The sequence below is a fragment of the Struthio camelus genome, chromosome 9 (genome assembly GCF_040807025.1).
Source record: "Struthio camelus isolate bStrCam1 chromosome 9, bStrCam1.hap1, whole genome shotgun sequence".
Lineage (NCBI taxonomy): Eukaryota > Metazoa > Chordata > Aves > Struthioniformes > Struthionidae > Struthio > Struthio camelus.
The window spans coordinates 27,965,812-27,981,123 of record NC_090950.1 but is presented as its reverse complement, the minus strand read 5'-3'; the positions used below and the strand labels follow the sequence as shown (position 1 = coordinate 27,981,123).

The 15,312-nt window shown below is 38.4% G+C and overlaps 1 protein-coding gene across 9 annotated transcripts in view; it reads right to left on the bottom strand.

Moving 5' to 3' along the window:
* PHC3 (polyhomeotic homolog 3) overlaps positions 1-15,312 on the bottom strand; it is a 35,221-nt gene that overhangs the window by 17,070 nt on the left and 2,839 nt on the right. For 4 of the 9 annotated variants that reach the window (XR_011142848.1, XM_068954475.1, XM_068954479.1 and 1 more), the window contains exons 2-8: positions 14,608-14,755; positions 13,761-13,919; positions 12,273-12,350; positions 10,537-10,695; positions 8,092-8,190; positions 3,322-3,562; positions 1,017-1,897 (exon numbers count right to left, since the gene is read on the bottom strand). Coding sequence is in view for 6 of the 9 variants with exons in the window: in XM_068954475.1 (XP_068810576.1) it covers positions 1,017-1,897; positions 3,322-3,562; positions 8,092-8,190; positions 10,537-10,695; positions 12,273-12,350; positions 13,761-13,919; positions 14,608-14,733 (1,743 nt within the window). In the remaining 3 variants the exon portion in view is untranslated. The remainder of the gene's footprint in view (positions 1-1,016; positions 1,898-3,321; positions 3,563-8,091; positions 8,191-10,536; positions 10,696-12,272; positions 12,351-13,760; positions 13,920-14,607; positions 14,756-15,312) is intronic. The other 5 variants (XR_011142850.1, XM_068954476.1, XR_011142849.1 and 2 more) reach the window with 3 other exon arrangements.

Below are 15,312 nucleotides of genomic sequence, written 5' to 3'. Positions count from 1 at the left end.
ACTTTAATTGTTAGTAGTAACTGCAGATCATTTTATTTCACTGCTTTTCACTGACATTTCACTGCAGATCGTTTTAGCTCACAGGAGAGTGAGTGAAGCTAAAATCTTCAGTTAAGAACTGCAGAGTTCCTTGAGAACTAGTTCATTGAACTAAAAGAAAGAGCAGAGATTAGAAACATCAAAACAGAATTAAAAGTTCCCCTATTCTGTTAAGGCAAAGAGCTGTGGCAGGACAAAAATTACCCAGAACTCAGGTATCTTAAGAATCTGCTTTATTGCTTTACACCTAGTATATAGATGACTCCTACTCAAAATTTTGGTTGCCTATATTTGCATTAACATTAAGAAGTAAACAAAAATTCATAGTCCATATGGTGTACTTCTCAAAAGTAATTTTGACATATACTTGCTTTTTTTAAATTTAGGTATGTTCCAATTTCATTAAGTAGTAAGTTTTTAGGAGAGAAGAGTTGCATTTTTGTGATTCTTGGCTGATATTCCGGAGTGATGATCCAGAATGATTGAGAGAAAAATTTTTTTTTGTCCTTAAAACTCACTTTAGTAATCACTAGGATTTCTTCTGATCCTTTGTCTAGCACCTGGCTTAGCTCCCTCTCAAGTCAACGGGCCAGATTTACAGCCTTTTAGAGAACCTGAGGATAAAGAATGAAGGTTTCTAGTATTTCACTGGCCTAAAGTTTGTTGACGCAGCACTTAACTACTCCATGTCCCCATAACAAATTAATTTTTACAATGGTAAAAAAAATTCTGCAAAGACAGCAAGAAGATTAATTTCAAAAAACTGGAATCCCAAAGCACAACTTCTACACATCTAACTGTGTTCACCTCTCTCTGTCACAGTTTAATGTCAGCTTTCCCAACTAAGAAGGTTTTAGAGAACAGGTATTTTCATAGATTTGGTTGACTCTGGTATTGTCTATGGCCAGAGATAAAAAGAGAGGATTTTTCATTCTCAATTTCACATTAAAATCAGAAGAAAGTTTCTGAGCACTTACCACTGGAGTTTCAATTGGTACCGATGGCTGCACTTGAAGATTTACTGCAACAGTCTGTGGTGGTGGAAGAGTCTGAAACGGCAGCTGGACCAAAGCTTCTGCAGCAGGAAGTTCTTCCTCAGAAACCAGAGTGTTTTGAACCAAAACTTGGCCCTGGGATAGAATTTCAGGCTGCACTTGTAAGGACTGCACAGACTGCAATGGCAGCTGTTGAATCTGGGTTGAAGATGCTGACAGCTGAGGAGGAGCTGCAAGTGGGATAGGTGCAGACTGCAAGGCTGAATACGGCTGGTGTGGTGTGGAGGGCACTATCTGTTGGCCTGGGGAAACTAAGCTGGGCTGATCTACTGGTCCTATATGTACAGCTGGGGAAGATGAAAGTGGAAGATGCGATGGAAGATTGAGAGGCTGTGCAATTGGTCGAACTGGACTGCTAGTACTTTGCTGAGGAGCAGTCTGCTCTGGCTGAAGAGCCGTTGGCACAAGGGAGTTTGCCTGTGACTGAATAAGTGCTTGAGGATGAATAATTATTGTGGGTGACTGACTAGGGGAATGGGGAGGTGGAGGAGATACCACTACTGACTGCTGAGCTGACTGGGATGGAGTAGGAGATAGTGTTAGAGGCGGAGGATGGATGTGAATAGGTGAGCAATGCTGAGACTGGACACTGCTGGGAACTGGAGGAAGACCATGGCTTGTGAGGGGTAGACAGTGCTGTGATGGAGGGGGGTCCTGACCAGCAGAAGTCTGAAGTGAGATTGGCTGGACTTGCTGCTGCTGTTGCAATATCAGCTGATGATGGGAAATCTTTGAAGGTGGAGAATGAAGCGGGATCTGCTGATGTTTTACTAAAGAATGAGGTTGAATTGGAGAATATGAAGCTGTGAGGGAAAAGAAAAACGAAACCGACAATTAGTATTTACTTAACTTCGGAAAATGCTAAAAATATTAAAAGAAAGAAGTTTTTATTTTGGTTAAATAAGCCAGACCAGAAAAAACTTTGTCAACCCTAGTGACATATGGGTAGAAATACCTTCTTTGACAGGATACAGTGCACAGAAACAATTTGTTAAGGAATATATCAATTTCCAAAGCAAACTGCACCAATGAATAAATAAACAAAACTACGCTTTTTACATATACATACTTTTTATATAGGTGTAAGTATAATTATCTACATCTATCTTGTTGGTGTTAGTTCTAAGATTACTGCTGATCGAGCCTTATCTTTTATTCAAGAATTCCACTCAACACTTGCTTTGAAACAGAGTGAGGTGGAAATAACTGCTAAGTTAAAATTTAGGCAATATGATTTTAAGAGACTCTAAAAAAAAAATTCCGTAACACTTCAGTATGAATCAAAACCTTACCAAGTGTTTACCTGCACTTGAACACAAACTGAAAGTTATGCGCCCAAAAACAGTGCAACTTCCAGAGATATCGCATCATCTCTGAGTGAACCACTGACTTGCAAGTAGTTCCTCGTGGAACTTGGGTGCATGGAAACACATGTGTATGAGCACACACACACATTTTCCTCCACATGCAAGCCTTTTCTTGCTTTGTCTTTTCCACTTGAGAAACAAGTCATTCATGTCTCTTTATTGATTCTGTTAGGAAAGATGGATCTTCTTTATAGAAGCAAGTTCTAACAACATTAGGGTTCAACAACTCAAGCATGTCTGCCTCTCAAGGCTGACAGCTTCTCTAAAAGCTGGCAATAAGCCAAGCTGGATCCTCTGAATTCTCAGATCAATTGTCGAGAAAACACTTACTCTTTGAATACAAGGAAGCTAAAATGTTACATAAATGTGTATGCAACTGCATGCTTATCTTGATTTACTTTCCACTTGTCAGACTCATTTGTTAAGATGCATCTTTAATTAAATTATAAAACATCAGATTCTGGGGCACAGTAACCTATGGATTTATAAGAGTATTTGGTGTGAAAGTTGTTCTGACAAGACAGAGCTCTTGAATGCTCATGCTGCAGCAATGAGTTAAAAAAAAGAATAATTATTCTAGAAAGTCAGGACATATCTCTTTTTCCAGTTCTACTCTGGCACCCTTTCATTCCGTACTTCTCCTGTTTCCTTCACCACTCGCCTCTACTCCAAAGTGGCATAAGTAGTTCAAGCGTATATTACTTATAGTACCACAAATATAGAAAATAATCCACTGATTATAGAAGACCCCCAAAGTCAGTTGACTTTGGAGGCATTCCATCACTGTGAACCATAAAAGACAAAACACTTTTAAAAAAAAAAAAAACACAACTTTTTTTATAGCTTCGTTTTCATCCTACCTGGTGTTATTAACTGATGTATACTTGGTGTCCGTGTGACTGGTGTGCTCCGACACTCTGGAGTTGGGCTCTCGCCTTTTCTATTGCTTTCTGAGGAATCTGGCTGGCTGCCCTTGGTACTGGTTACAGGTTTATTAGGGCACAGAGACAGTGACTGAGTTTGACTGCTGCTCTTTGGTGGGCCATTCTGTGAACCTGACAATACACCCAACTTCTGACTGCGCAAGGTCAAGTTCTGAACCTGGGAAACGAACCAAATGTAATACATATAGATGTCTAAGAAGCATCCAAGCTAAAACAGCAAATAATTAACATTATACAACACTTCTCATCCCATGTTATCAAAATAACTGAGAAGTTAAACAATTTGCTTATCATCAAGTTATCTTGTAAGTCACAAAATCTGGAGAAGAATAGTGATCTTAAATCACTTCAGTGATAAAGGAAATATAGTCTCTTCCTGAACTTTTTAAAAGAAAGAAATGGAAATTGTTCATTACACTAACACGAATTAAAATGTATCTTTTTTTCTTTTTTTACTATTACTGTGCCCTTACAGTGAACAACAAAGCATCTTGAGTAAATACAATTTTATATTTTATACAGATGCTGTAGGAGTGCAGTAGGCTGTAAGTATGTCTGCTGAGATTATTAACTTAAACCAGAGCCTTGGGTAGACACTGGGACCGGAATATGCTGTATGCTATCCACGTCTTACAGTCGAGAGTCCTTCATTTCCACAGCAATATTAATTTGCCTCTTCATTATGATACCTCCAATGTCACATAAAACAAAAAGTAGGCCTTCTGAAATGCAAATCAGTCAGTGATTATTTTTACTAATGCCCATTATACCATAGCCAGATTTTGTATAGCACAGCCCTAACTTTCCAATCCTACATGCTGAGCCAGAATGTCAATTCAAGGAAAAAGACTGCCTTTTTTGCACTAACTTACATCATCCTTTACATGAAAAAGAGGACTAATCATGACCACCATCCACTGTTTTCACTACATAATCCCTGTCTCATTCAGCAAACAGTTAGTACTCGTATAACGAACAGCTAGCTGACCTTTTATTTTTCATTGCTCCCTGTGTTACAGGACACATTCAAACCCTGTTCTGAAGACAATAGTATTTTTTTCCTTATTGGCTCGCATGCACCATTTATTGCAATCCTATGTTGGCGAACACATATCAGACTTCAGCACACCTTATCAGTTAAGGTAACCAATCCAAGATGTCCAGGACACACATAGGAGAAAGACACAAAAAGAAGAAATACATGGAAACAGAAGCGAAGAAGAAAAAGCAGAAGAAAAGTGTCAGTTTTGGACATGGTAGGTGTTCTCCTGAGATACTGCTAACCACTTATGAACTTGAGTTTCTTTGCGATGTTTCTCTACGGAAAAGATACTAGGAAATCACTATGCTTTTCCTTCACAAACATCCTAGCTAAATGTAATATATATAGATATAACAAATACACATTTTTTAAATAACCGGGATTGCCTATTTGCTCAGATTTGCTTACATGGTCAATAAAGACGTTTCTCTTTCTCCAAGCCCAGCCAATTGAAACCACAAGGACGTATTTAACATAGGATAAAAAAACATATAGCGGACCAATGTTAACACTTTCCCAGTGCATCACTGACTGGGTGAAACTGGATCTTTGCAGTGTCATTGCTGCTATAGAACCTGCTAGACAACGGAGGTTAACAGCATCTGGCAGTAGGGCTATACAGAACACAGAGAGGAAGCAACACCTTGAGTTTGGTGGGGCCACCACAGCAGTTCAACTCTCACAACAATGCTCTACAGTCTGGGGTAAGGTTCTACCATCCCTCTGCAAAAATGTCTCAGGAAGCTGATCGGTTGTAGAGTCAGGCAGACTTGTGCAAAGTGGACCTCTACACATCTTTAAGGCCTTCATATTGCCAAAAAGGAAGCAAAGACTCAGACCACATTTCCTAATACTAAAAATAACCGTTGTTCTTTGGTTGTTCAATTTGCACAGAGAGAGTTCTCAGAAAAGCTTGAAAGCGCCGTCAAACAAACACAGGCACCAAGCAAGTTAAAAAGCCGAAGCTCCTGTGGATCTGCCAACAAGACATCACAGATGACGAATGGCTACCCTGAAGCTATTACACAGGATTAACCATCTTTACAGAAGACTACTAGAAGAGAAGATGAACCAGCTTCCAAGAAAGCATCACTTTTCTCTGGTGAGATGGCAATCAAAACGCCTGCAGACTAAGAGAAAAGTCCAAACAAATGTTTGGGCAAATAAAACAACAGGGATGAGAACACCGGTGTTCCTGTAAGTAAGGGGCTAACTGCTTATGCTAATCAAGATGCTTCAAATTTAACACTGCCACTCCTGAAGATCACAAAAGTCCAAAAGAATCACCCTATTCCAATCTGCGTGTTTTTGAAGGCCGCACTCCAACACATCAAGGATATCATATCTGACCTGCCAGACCCAATCATGAAAAATCTGCATAGTGCCACAGGCATACTAACGAGAGACTCTAACTTTGTTTCAGCAGTTAAGAAGAGTCTATTCAACATGGGAAGCCCTAAGTTAACTGAAATTTTGGAAGCAACGGGACAAAGGCTTTACCACGCCCTTTTATCAGGATTCAGTGATTAAAAAAAAGTCCAGCTCTCACAATCTACCCTATACTACACTGAAAGCAGGACCCCTGTTAGACTCAAATTCTCACAGCATGCAGTTTGCTTCACTGAATATTCAAGCAAAAGGGAAAGAGAAGGAAAAGAAAATCCTATATGTGCTGAGAAAGTAAGTGAAAACATACAGGAGAAACTGTAAAGCCGTGTTTAAATCAAACTGAAAGCAAAGGTCCAGAAAAGGCAAAAAAAAAAAAAAAGACTCAAACACCTTCCAGAAAGGTGCACTAATTCAACTCACTGGCAGAAGATCTCACTTTGACTGCATAAAGGTTGACACAAGAGGACTGGAAGGTGACTAGTTTGATGCCAATTTTCAAAAACGTTTCAGGGAGATCCATAGAACTACAAATGAGTAAATCTCATATCTCCAATAAGATCTAGTAGATCATTAGAACTATAATAAAGAACCAAGTTAGTAAGCACACAAAGACGCCATAACGGGAAATGGGCAATATGACTTTTGTAAAGGAAAGTCAGTGCCTCACAAATCTATTGGAATCCTCTGAAGAGATCAACAAACACAAGGACAGAGCTGATCCACTTGCTGTAGTCTGGATTTCCTAAAGATTTCCAAACAAGGTCCATCACCAAATGTTTTTAAAGAAACTGTTGTGAGACAGAAGGGAAGGTCTTGCCTAAGAAAATAACTTTGCCAGGAATAAACATTCATTTTCACAGTGGAAGACAGTCACTAATGGGTTCTCTAGTGATTAGCATTGCATCATACATTTTTCCAGATCACGTATGAATATGTTAACCAGTGAAGCGATGATACTAATTCTGCTGATAATGTGAAATTATTCAAACTAATATATATGAGGGCTAATTATGAAGAGCTGAAGTGATGTATCTGGGATCCCACATTTACATATAAAAATGATCACTTCTGAGCTGACTGGAATTATAATAAAGGTTAACCTTCTCATTTTTACTTAGTAGCTGCAGGGACATGGGTCTCAGTTAAAGACAGTGAATGCTGGCTTAGAAAACACAGATTCTGTGCCTACATCTGTCACAAAAAACACAGTGTGACAGCAGACAAGACATTTGAACTAAAGTTTTTCATGGGTGATCATTAATTGCCTGTTCCTCACTTTCTGAAGGTCTGACTTGAAACTCCAAGGACTGATATTCAGACGCGTGAGCAGTCCCAGCTGCAGCTGAAACAGTGACAGCTGTGCTTTCATCATACTGTCATCTGTTCATGTTACCTGAAAGTGGCATATGCGCAACGGCAATTTACTGCACGTAGTAAAATACAAACACTATTTTTCCAGCCATTTCATTCATTCCAGTGAACGTGGAATAGCATCTCCAGTAACATCTGAAATGAATCTGAAATTCAACCCATCTCATATGGTATTATAGCCAACCCTGACCCAGCATGGAAATCATGGGTTTCCATAAGCATCAAAATCCATTGTGCCTGAATCACTTAGACATGCAAAGACGGTGAAGTTAGATTTTGGTTTCATCAACACCCTGATACTACTGAAGACTTTGATACTTTTCAGTTCTCTATGTAGTCTCACCTACAGGACAAGCAACAGTGATGAACAGTAACAGAGAAATATGAATTACATATAGGATTAGTCTATGCTGTAAAGTTAAAACACAATGAACATAGTAAAATTATCTGAAGAAATTATCTGACGATTTCCAGACTGAAAATAATCTAAGTACAAAAATTAAACTTGTGAGCTCTCCAGGAATGCATTCCTGCACAATAAATCAAGGCATATACAGGAGCACCTCGAACATAGCTATTTCTAGATGAGCTACGGAAAGCTCGCTCTTTTCTTGCAACAAAGTAATTACCATCGTAAAACACAAAACTTACCTCATTCTGACTTCACAGAAATCAATTATTTATCAACGCGTATTATTTGTGTGTCATGTGTAATTATATATCAATGTGTACAATGATGGTAAACAGAAGATTCTGAAGATGTAGAGAAACAGCACCCATTTCTTACTTTTATAAGCAGGTAAAACTTAAGCCCAACATTTCCTTACGTCTCAGTTTTGGCCCACCGTACTGGACACACATTTAACAAACTTTCACAAGCTCACCTGAGTAGCTGCAGACTGACAGGAAGATGAGGAAGATGATGAGACAACAGGAATATCAGATTGTACAGCAGCCACAGTGGTAGCAGGAGTGAAAATAAGCTGTTAAGAAAGAAAATAAAGTCAGATAACAGACTGAAACTTTGAAACATGTGAAAGAAATTAAACTACATGAATTGCATGTAGTGATATACAGCTTCTAATATTTACTTTTTTTGCTTTTAGATAAATTTATTCAAAAAGCAGTTTATTGCAGTAGCTTCGGTTAATAAATAACACAAGACAATAATTAAGATATTTGTTCGATGTTTTCAGAAAAATATCTTTCACATGCATCACCTGCCATACAAGTACTGTAAAAAAAAGGCTTTCACTCCCATACCAATGGGAGTGAAATGGGCGAAATAAAGGCAAAAGTCAAAAGATCAGTCCAATATCTACAATAATAAAGAAAGAAAATCTAGAAAATCTCTTCAATCTGTTAAAACGTTATTTAATAAGCAGAGTTGATATAACAACTTTCTTTTTCTGCTACGCTAATTAATTTTCATTCAAAGAACCTCCAATTAGTAATTTTAAAATATCAACATCCCAATTGTCATCAATTTCTTTACAGGCAATATAGCAAAGACAAGCTTTATGGAAAGTTTTGAAGAGAGACCCTCAATGAGTTTTCCGGATTTCTGAAGAGATCTCAACTGCAAGCAGCAGCTTGGGAGAAAGTATGAAGGTATTTATCTGAAGGGAGGTCAAGCTTGTGATGAAGGCTGGCGCTATGAGCTAACTGGAGATGAGAGTTGACCTTTCTACACAAAATGGAAGGCCTTGACAATGAATACAAATATGAGTTTTGATATGCTAGCTAGAAACAGTGGAAGATTGAAAGAGGTATGATACGCTCCATCACTGAGGCTAGCAAAATGATCTTGTAGTACTGTTCTAAATGGAAACGGGTAGAGCAAAGCTTCTCTCTCAAAGCTGGGGGCCAGGGGAAGACAGTTATTGACATAAGCAAGGAATTTGACATTGAGAGTCTGGAGGAAAATTTAGTGTAAATGAATAGGAAAACTGTATCAAAAAACCCCATGTCCTTGAGAAAAAGTGTTAGTAACAGAAAAGCAATCCCCCCTAGCAGTACTTCAGCTACTAAGGTGTTCATTCATACAAAAGGCAGTGCCATGGAATACATACATAACCTTCTGCTGTTAAATAATACTGGGTGTATTCAACACCTAGGTTTACTTGCAAACTGAAGACTCAAGAAAGCTTTTTCTCAGTAAATTAATAAACAGCTTTTCATAGTATAACATGCGATAATATGTGCCTTAAATCCTTATCTTGAAGTTATACTACTTTTTCAGTAAACGTGTAGGAAATCAAACAGACAAAGATGTTCAACAGAGCCCAATACCATTACTGCACAAGTCTATGCAAAAATCTCAGAGAGAGAATAAAGGATCACTTCTCCTAAACATACTTCATAAATGCCATTCCTGCAAGAACACATGCCTGCACCTAGGGTCTCTGACCTCTGACTCCAAATCTCAGTGTAGCGTAACAGTGATTTTTCCCGTGTTATATAATTGAGCGTGAAAATTTAGAAAGCCCTGGTCATAAACTCATGCAAGCAATAAAAAATATCTTTGGCTTTGACCACGTACTGATCACTACCTGGGCATTTATGTACAACCTCAGTAATTTCCATGAAATTCCACATGTTGTAAGAATCAACTGATACAAAGCTTACTGCAGAAAAGGTCATCTATTTGAACCATGGAAAGTGTTAAAGTTAAAAAACAAACAAACAAACAAACAAAACACTAAACAGATTTTTCAGAACCAGCCCATTAGGAAAGAAACTCCTCTTCTAAAAATGGAAGTGCCACATTGACAGGAAATTGCAAGAATCTAATGACTTTCATATTACTCCAAAGAGAACGAAAGCTATAAATCCAACTCAAACTCTAGAGACGAGAATCCAACAAAGAACAATCTTAGTTAAGTATAAGAAAACGCTAATCAAAAGTCTGAACTCTGAATGTTAGCAGTGCATTAGGAAAATCTACCCAGAATATAGACAGACTCAAGCATGCCCTTTTTATAGCCAGGAAGAAAAGACAGATACTCTCTTCTTATATTTTTCCCATGCTTTATCAGTTTAATAATTGTAGTACGACCACGCCTTTAAAAACCAAAGACAACCAACCAGCCAACGAAAAAACACTCAAACTTCAGAGAACTAAGTTACGGCAGTCCTTTTGGTCCTTTGAGGTCCACACTGTTCCAAAACATATTTATTCACAAAACTAGAAACCAAATTGTCAATGCTACCTGGAACTAAAGAAAATAGATATGAATCATTCACAGAAACAAAATAAAAAATGACACAGTAAAGTTTTGGAAAACAAACGAGAAAAAGAGTCTAAAGATTTTAAGGCCAAAACTTACCATTTGAGCTCGGAGATACATTTGAGCCTGGCTTGCACTCAGGGTTGGAGAGGTGCTGCCCAGCAACATAGTCTGTTGGGTAATACTGCTGCTGGTGGTGTTGGAGGTCTGTGAACGGCTTATTATCTGTGCAGGTGTAGGAGAGGTGGAGAGGTTAATCTAAGGAAACAAAAATATTGCTTTTGTCATGGATATTCATTCACCCTAGGGTCTAAAGCCAGAAAGCCTTTGACAAAATCAGCAGGGGCAGATGAAGCCTCTGAACTGTAAAGATATCAAAAATATTTTGATCCAAACATCATAAAACCAGATTCTGGCAAGATTGTACACTCTCATTCTCAAACTGCAAGGAACATTTAGCAGTACATAATAAGTAGTTATGAGTATAAACAGTCATATTACGAAATCTGAAAAACATACTTCATATAAATACAGACTTACAGAATACGCAGCACAAACTTGTAATATTTGAAGAAAAAAGATTTGACTTTTAATACCGATGCTTCTTTAAACTTCTGTATTATCTGACTGGACTGGTAACATCTCCCAAGATGCTCATTATGCAACTTGCTTAATACTTGTCAAGATCAGGACATTTCATTTGTGCCTTCATATCTAAGTTTTGGTTACGCATTCTATGTATGCACATTTAAAAATTACTGAAGACTAAACTTTTCTACAGTTTCGCATTAAATGCTCCTCAACAATTTCTCTTTAGCATCTTCTCAAACAAAAGCTGGTTTTTTTTCTAAGAGGTCTAACAGAGTTAAGTGCCCAGCTCTTTTTCATCACTTTACTCAAAGATTTCCTTGGAAGCCCCAACCCAATTATGCTGATAGTTTAAGATCAAACCTCTTTAAAGACTTTCTCTCCTAAATTTAATGAATGAATGATTTTACTTCTAAGAACTGAAAGCCAAAGTAATGCTACGAAAGCTTAAAAAATACAAAGTTAAATTACTGAAGCTATGCACTGAAGTCATGAACAGCCTGAGGGCATGACTGATAAGCACGATGCCGGTAGGACAAACAAGGGCCTACTCGAGACAGCTGTGGAACTGTAAGTAGGAGATTGTGCAAATTACATGTATGAAGATGCCATTTAAAGAAATATTGCATGAGCTGAACACATGGAGCTGCTAATAAATGAAGCCTGAGTTCATTCTTTGAATATGAATAAAGTATGTGCAAGTGCATACAAGATGCATGATAAAAGATGATAATCAATAAAAGAATGAATACAAGATATATGAAATTAGTTAAGCGTGAGTGAGTGAGTGATGACTTGGATTCTTTAGATTTGGTGCTACTTAATCACCAGGACACAGCGTTATCATTTCTATCTACCACAGTGTGCTGATCAAAGAAACTAACGAGAAAAATCCAGTAAGAAATCATGCTAGAGATTAAAGGTTAGGGAGTGATTCCTGAAGTGGCCTGATAAAGTCACTGGTGCTCAGCGAGCGAGCACCAGAGCACCAACAGTGGGCTGGGACCAGGAAAGCCTTGAACACCAGCCAGCAACAATACTGGCTGGCAGCACAGATTGGGAGTGGCAGACACTGGAAGCGAAGCCAACACTTACTGTAGTGTCATTGTACTTCTATTTAATATTTCTGTAATAGGAATTTTAATCACACAAATTTAAATATTAAAATATTTTTTGTTTTTTTCAAGTAAGTATACAATAACCAGCAGGGGTTGGGAACGGGTGCAGGGCTTTGTTCAGTTACGTACCGAGGTCTGCGACATGCTTGACTGCTGAGTGACACTCCCAGTGGGGGAAGTACATTGCCTCCCACCTGACAGGCTTGCCTAAATAGCAAGAATACGTGTCAAACACTGAAATCAAAAAGTATTTAAGTGATGTTCATATTATTGCATAAACCATCAGAAACCCCTCTCTACTGTTGCCCTTTCTCTGAGTTAATTTTATTTAGCCGAATTAGTTTTCAACAAAGTGCGCTCCACCCTATCGACTGCAGGCCGCTAAATGCCTTCAATTCCTACCAACTCGCAGGCATTCAGACACTTGCAGGTTAAGACCTGAACAAAAACTACCAGAAGGGATATCTACCAAACTGTTAATGATGCAGCTAACTGATCAGCTCACCACCTATGGCGCTGAGGACTTATAATGGGACATCATTAAAAACTGTCATCATTCAAATTCACATCATTTTTATTGTGACTATAATCTTCTAAAAATAAAGCAATCTTTACAAATGCTGCAAGGAACACCTTCATGCTTTCTAGAGTAATTTATGTATGCATATCTGGTATCTGATATAAGCCAGCATCTTACTCCAGCAATTCAGATTAATAGAGTGACACTGATTTAGATTTATCTATTAACAGACTGCATATCAAACTCTTCTCCCAACCTGATTTTCTTTGCTCCATCTCAGTGACTGCATAGATATGCACACACAAACGCTTCATAAAAAAAATGATAAATCAATATATCACCATGATCTAATAGAAAGTGTACAGAAGTAGAAGCCAGGAGCGTACAAGAATCAGTCCTAGTTCTGACAACAAAGAGATATATCCCTGAAGTTTTTAAACTCTGTTTTAGCATCTCTGCTTGTAAAATTCTAACACCCAACTATCTCTGCAGGACCATATTCGCAATACAAGGTCAACTGAGGTCAAGGGAAATCTTTTCCACTGATTGAGTTTTCACAACGGGTCTACTCCAGCGCTCATTAATGTTAAAAGCTTTACTTCAGAAATAAAGCACAGCACTGACATTTACTTCCTACATTTCCATATTCAGAGTTTAAACTGAAGTTTGCCATTACTTAAAATGCAGCCAGTTGTGTGGCAAGACACACTGAAAATAATGACCATCTGGTATCGTACTTGATTTCACTGAGGTACATTTCTATTTATTGCTTTCTTATCAACTTTTTGTAAAAATTATGGGATGAAGATTGAAGTAGTCTATTTTTAGCATTATTTATTATATCGCTTGATGATTTATATGATGCATTATAATGTATGCAATAAAGCATGGAATGGACGCCTGCCGGAACATCCGTTACACTGGACAAAATCCTCCAAGTAGTTTGGTACTGTTACAGTTTAAAAGAATAAAGTCATTAAAATACAACAGTGAATTATTGTGAGGTATTACGCTCGGGCACTTAAGCCGTTATTACGTTTGGTAATGCTCTAGAATGAAGTAGCAAACCATTATTTTTCAGCAATCTTCACTCTCACCTGTGGTACAGTTGCCAGACTCTGAAATTGGGTACTGCTTAAGTGCTGCTGCTGCAAAGCAGCAGTCTGCAGCATTAGATGCTGCTGTTGGGCTGCATACATCTGCTGAAGGTACTGAGCAGCTGAGCTAGGAGGACGATGCAAGGCCTGCTGAATAACCTGTGATGAATCAGTAGGTAATTACAATTACAAAGTACACACCTTGCTGATATGACACTGAAGTTTACCTTTACAAGGAAATAAAACTAAACAAATCCTTTGCACACCAATTACATAATACTGAACTTCCTCCATCGCCACTGTTCTCAACGAAGTTACAGAATATATTCCACATAAATAATATATTCAGGTTTACAAGGAAAGCCCGGCAGTCCATTATACAGCATCATTCATAACACTACATCCAAGACTCTTAGGTTCTTGTCAACAAGTCCTAGAAGATGGCCTGCTTTTTCAAAGATCAGGATAGCATGTGTGAGAATCAGTTATCAAACCTAGGAGAGCGGACCGTACAAAACCCCAACAGAACTAATTTAAAGAACAGCAAAGGGGAATGGATCCAATGAAGCAAAGAGTTACACAGAGGAAAATACCTCCGGATCCCTGTAGCCTATCTTTGTCAAGGGAATGGCTGTATCATATGTTACTCTGTAAAGTTTTATTAACAGCGCTATTCTTAAATGCTCTAATATCTTTGGGTAAACAATATTTTCTGAGAACTAGTAAGTCAGACATTGAGAAACAGGACAGCATTTAAGAACGGAACGGTAATCTTGAGTATTGTGCAGTGCCTGTGTTTGAACGCATTGTACAGAAGGATAGGAAGGAACATCTCATAGCCCAGTACCTGAACAGCATGCCGATCAGAGCCACTGTAGACAGATATCTGTGGTAGCTGTGTCCGAGAAGTGGAGGTGGTGGTGATAGTAGTTGTAGATGCAGAACATGTTGTTGTGTGCGGTTCATTCTCCATAGCGGTGCGGTGTTCGTCCAGCCTGGCAGAATTGAAATACAAATAGTTCACAAACAGAAGAACGGTACCTACTGACTCTAAAGAAAAACAATCTAAGCTTTGCTGAGATAGAATCATGGATAACGTGTCCAAATTCATAATATTTTGCTATTACCAGAAGGAACGTGTGGGCAGATGCAGTTTTAAACTTGTTATGATCTTAAGATACATCAAAAGTAGCAGTAGGTGACCAGTTTAGGACTACGTGCAAGACTTCAACACCCCTGAGCTACCCAGGAGTAACGCCACATTCCCCTTCCCCACAGCATAGCACAGATGCCACCGGCTGGCTGCCCATTCCATATTTTCAGCAAAATATTTTCTTGGAAGAAACAACTGGTGGCCTCCTTTATTCAGAAAGGGATCAAAAGGCTGTAGGGAAAAATGCTTTCACTTTTTACAGTGGTACCTCCCTAAATACGGTAACAGTCAAGGAAGAAACTATCTGTTTAAGCATCTCTGACGATTCTTCCCCAACCTAACCATTTCTACTGCAGAATACAAACTCTCTCCCTAGACGCCTTCTTTAAAACTGAAATG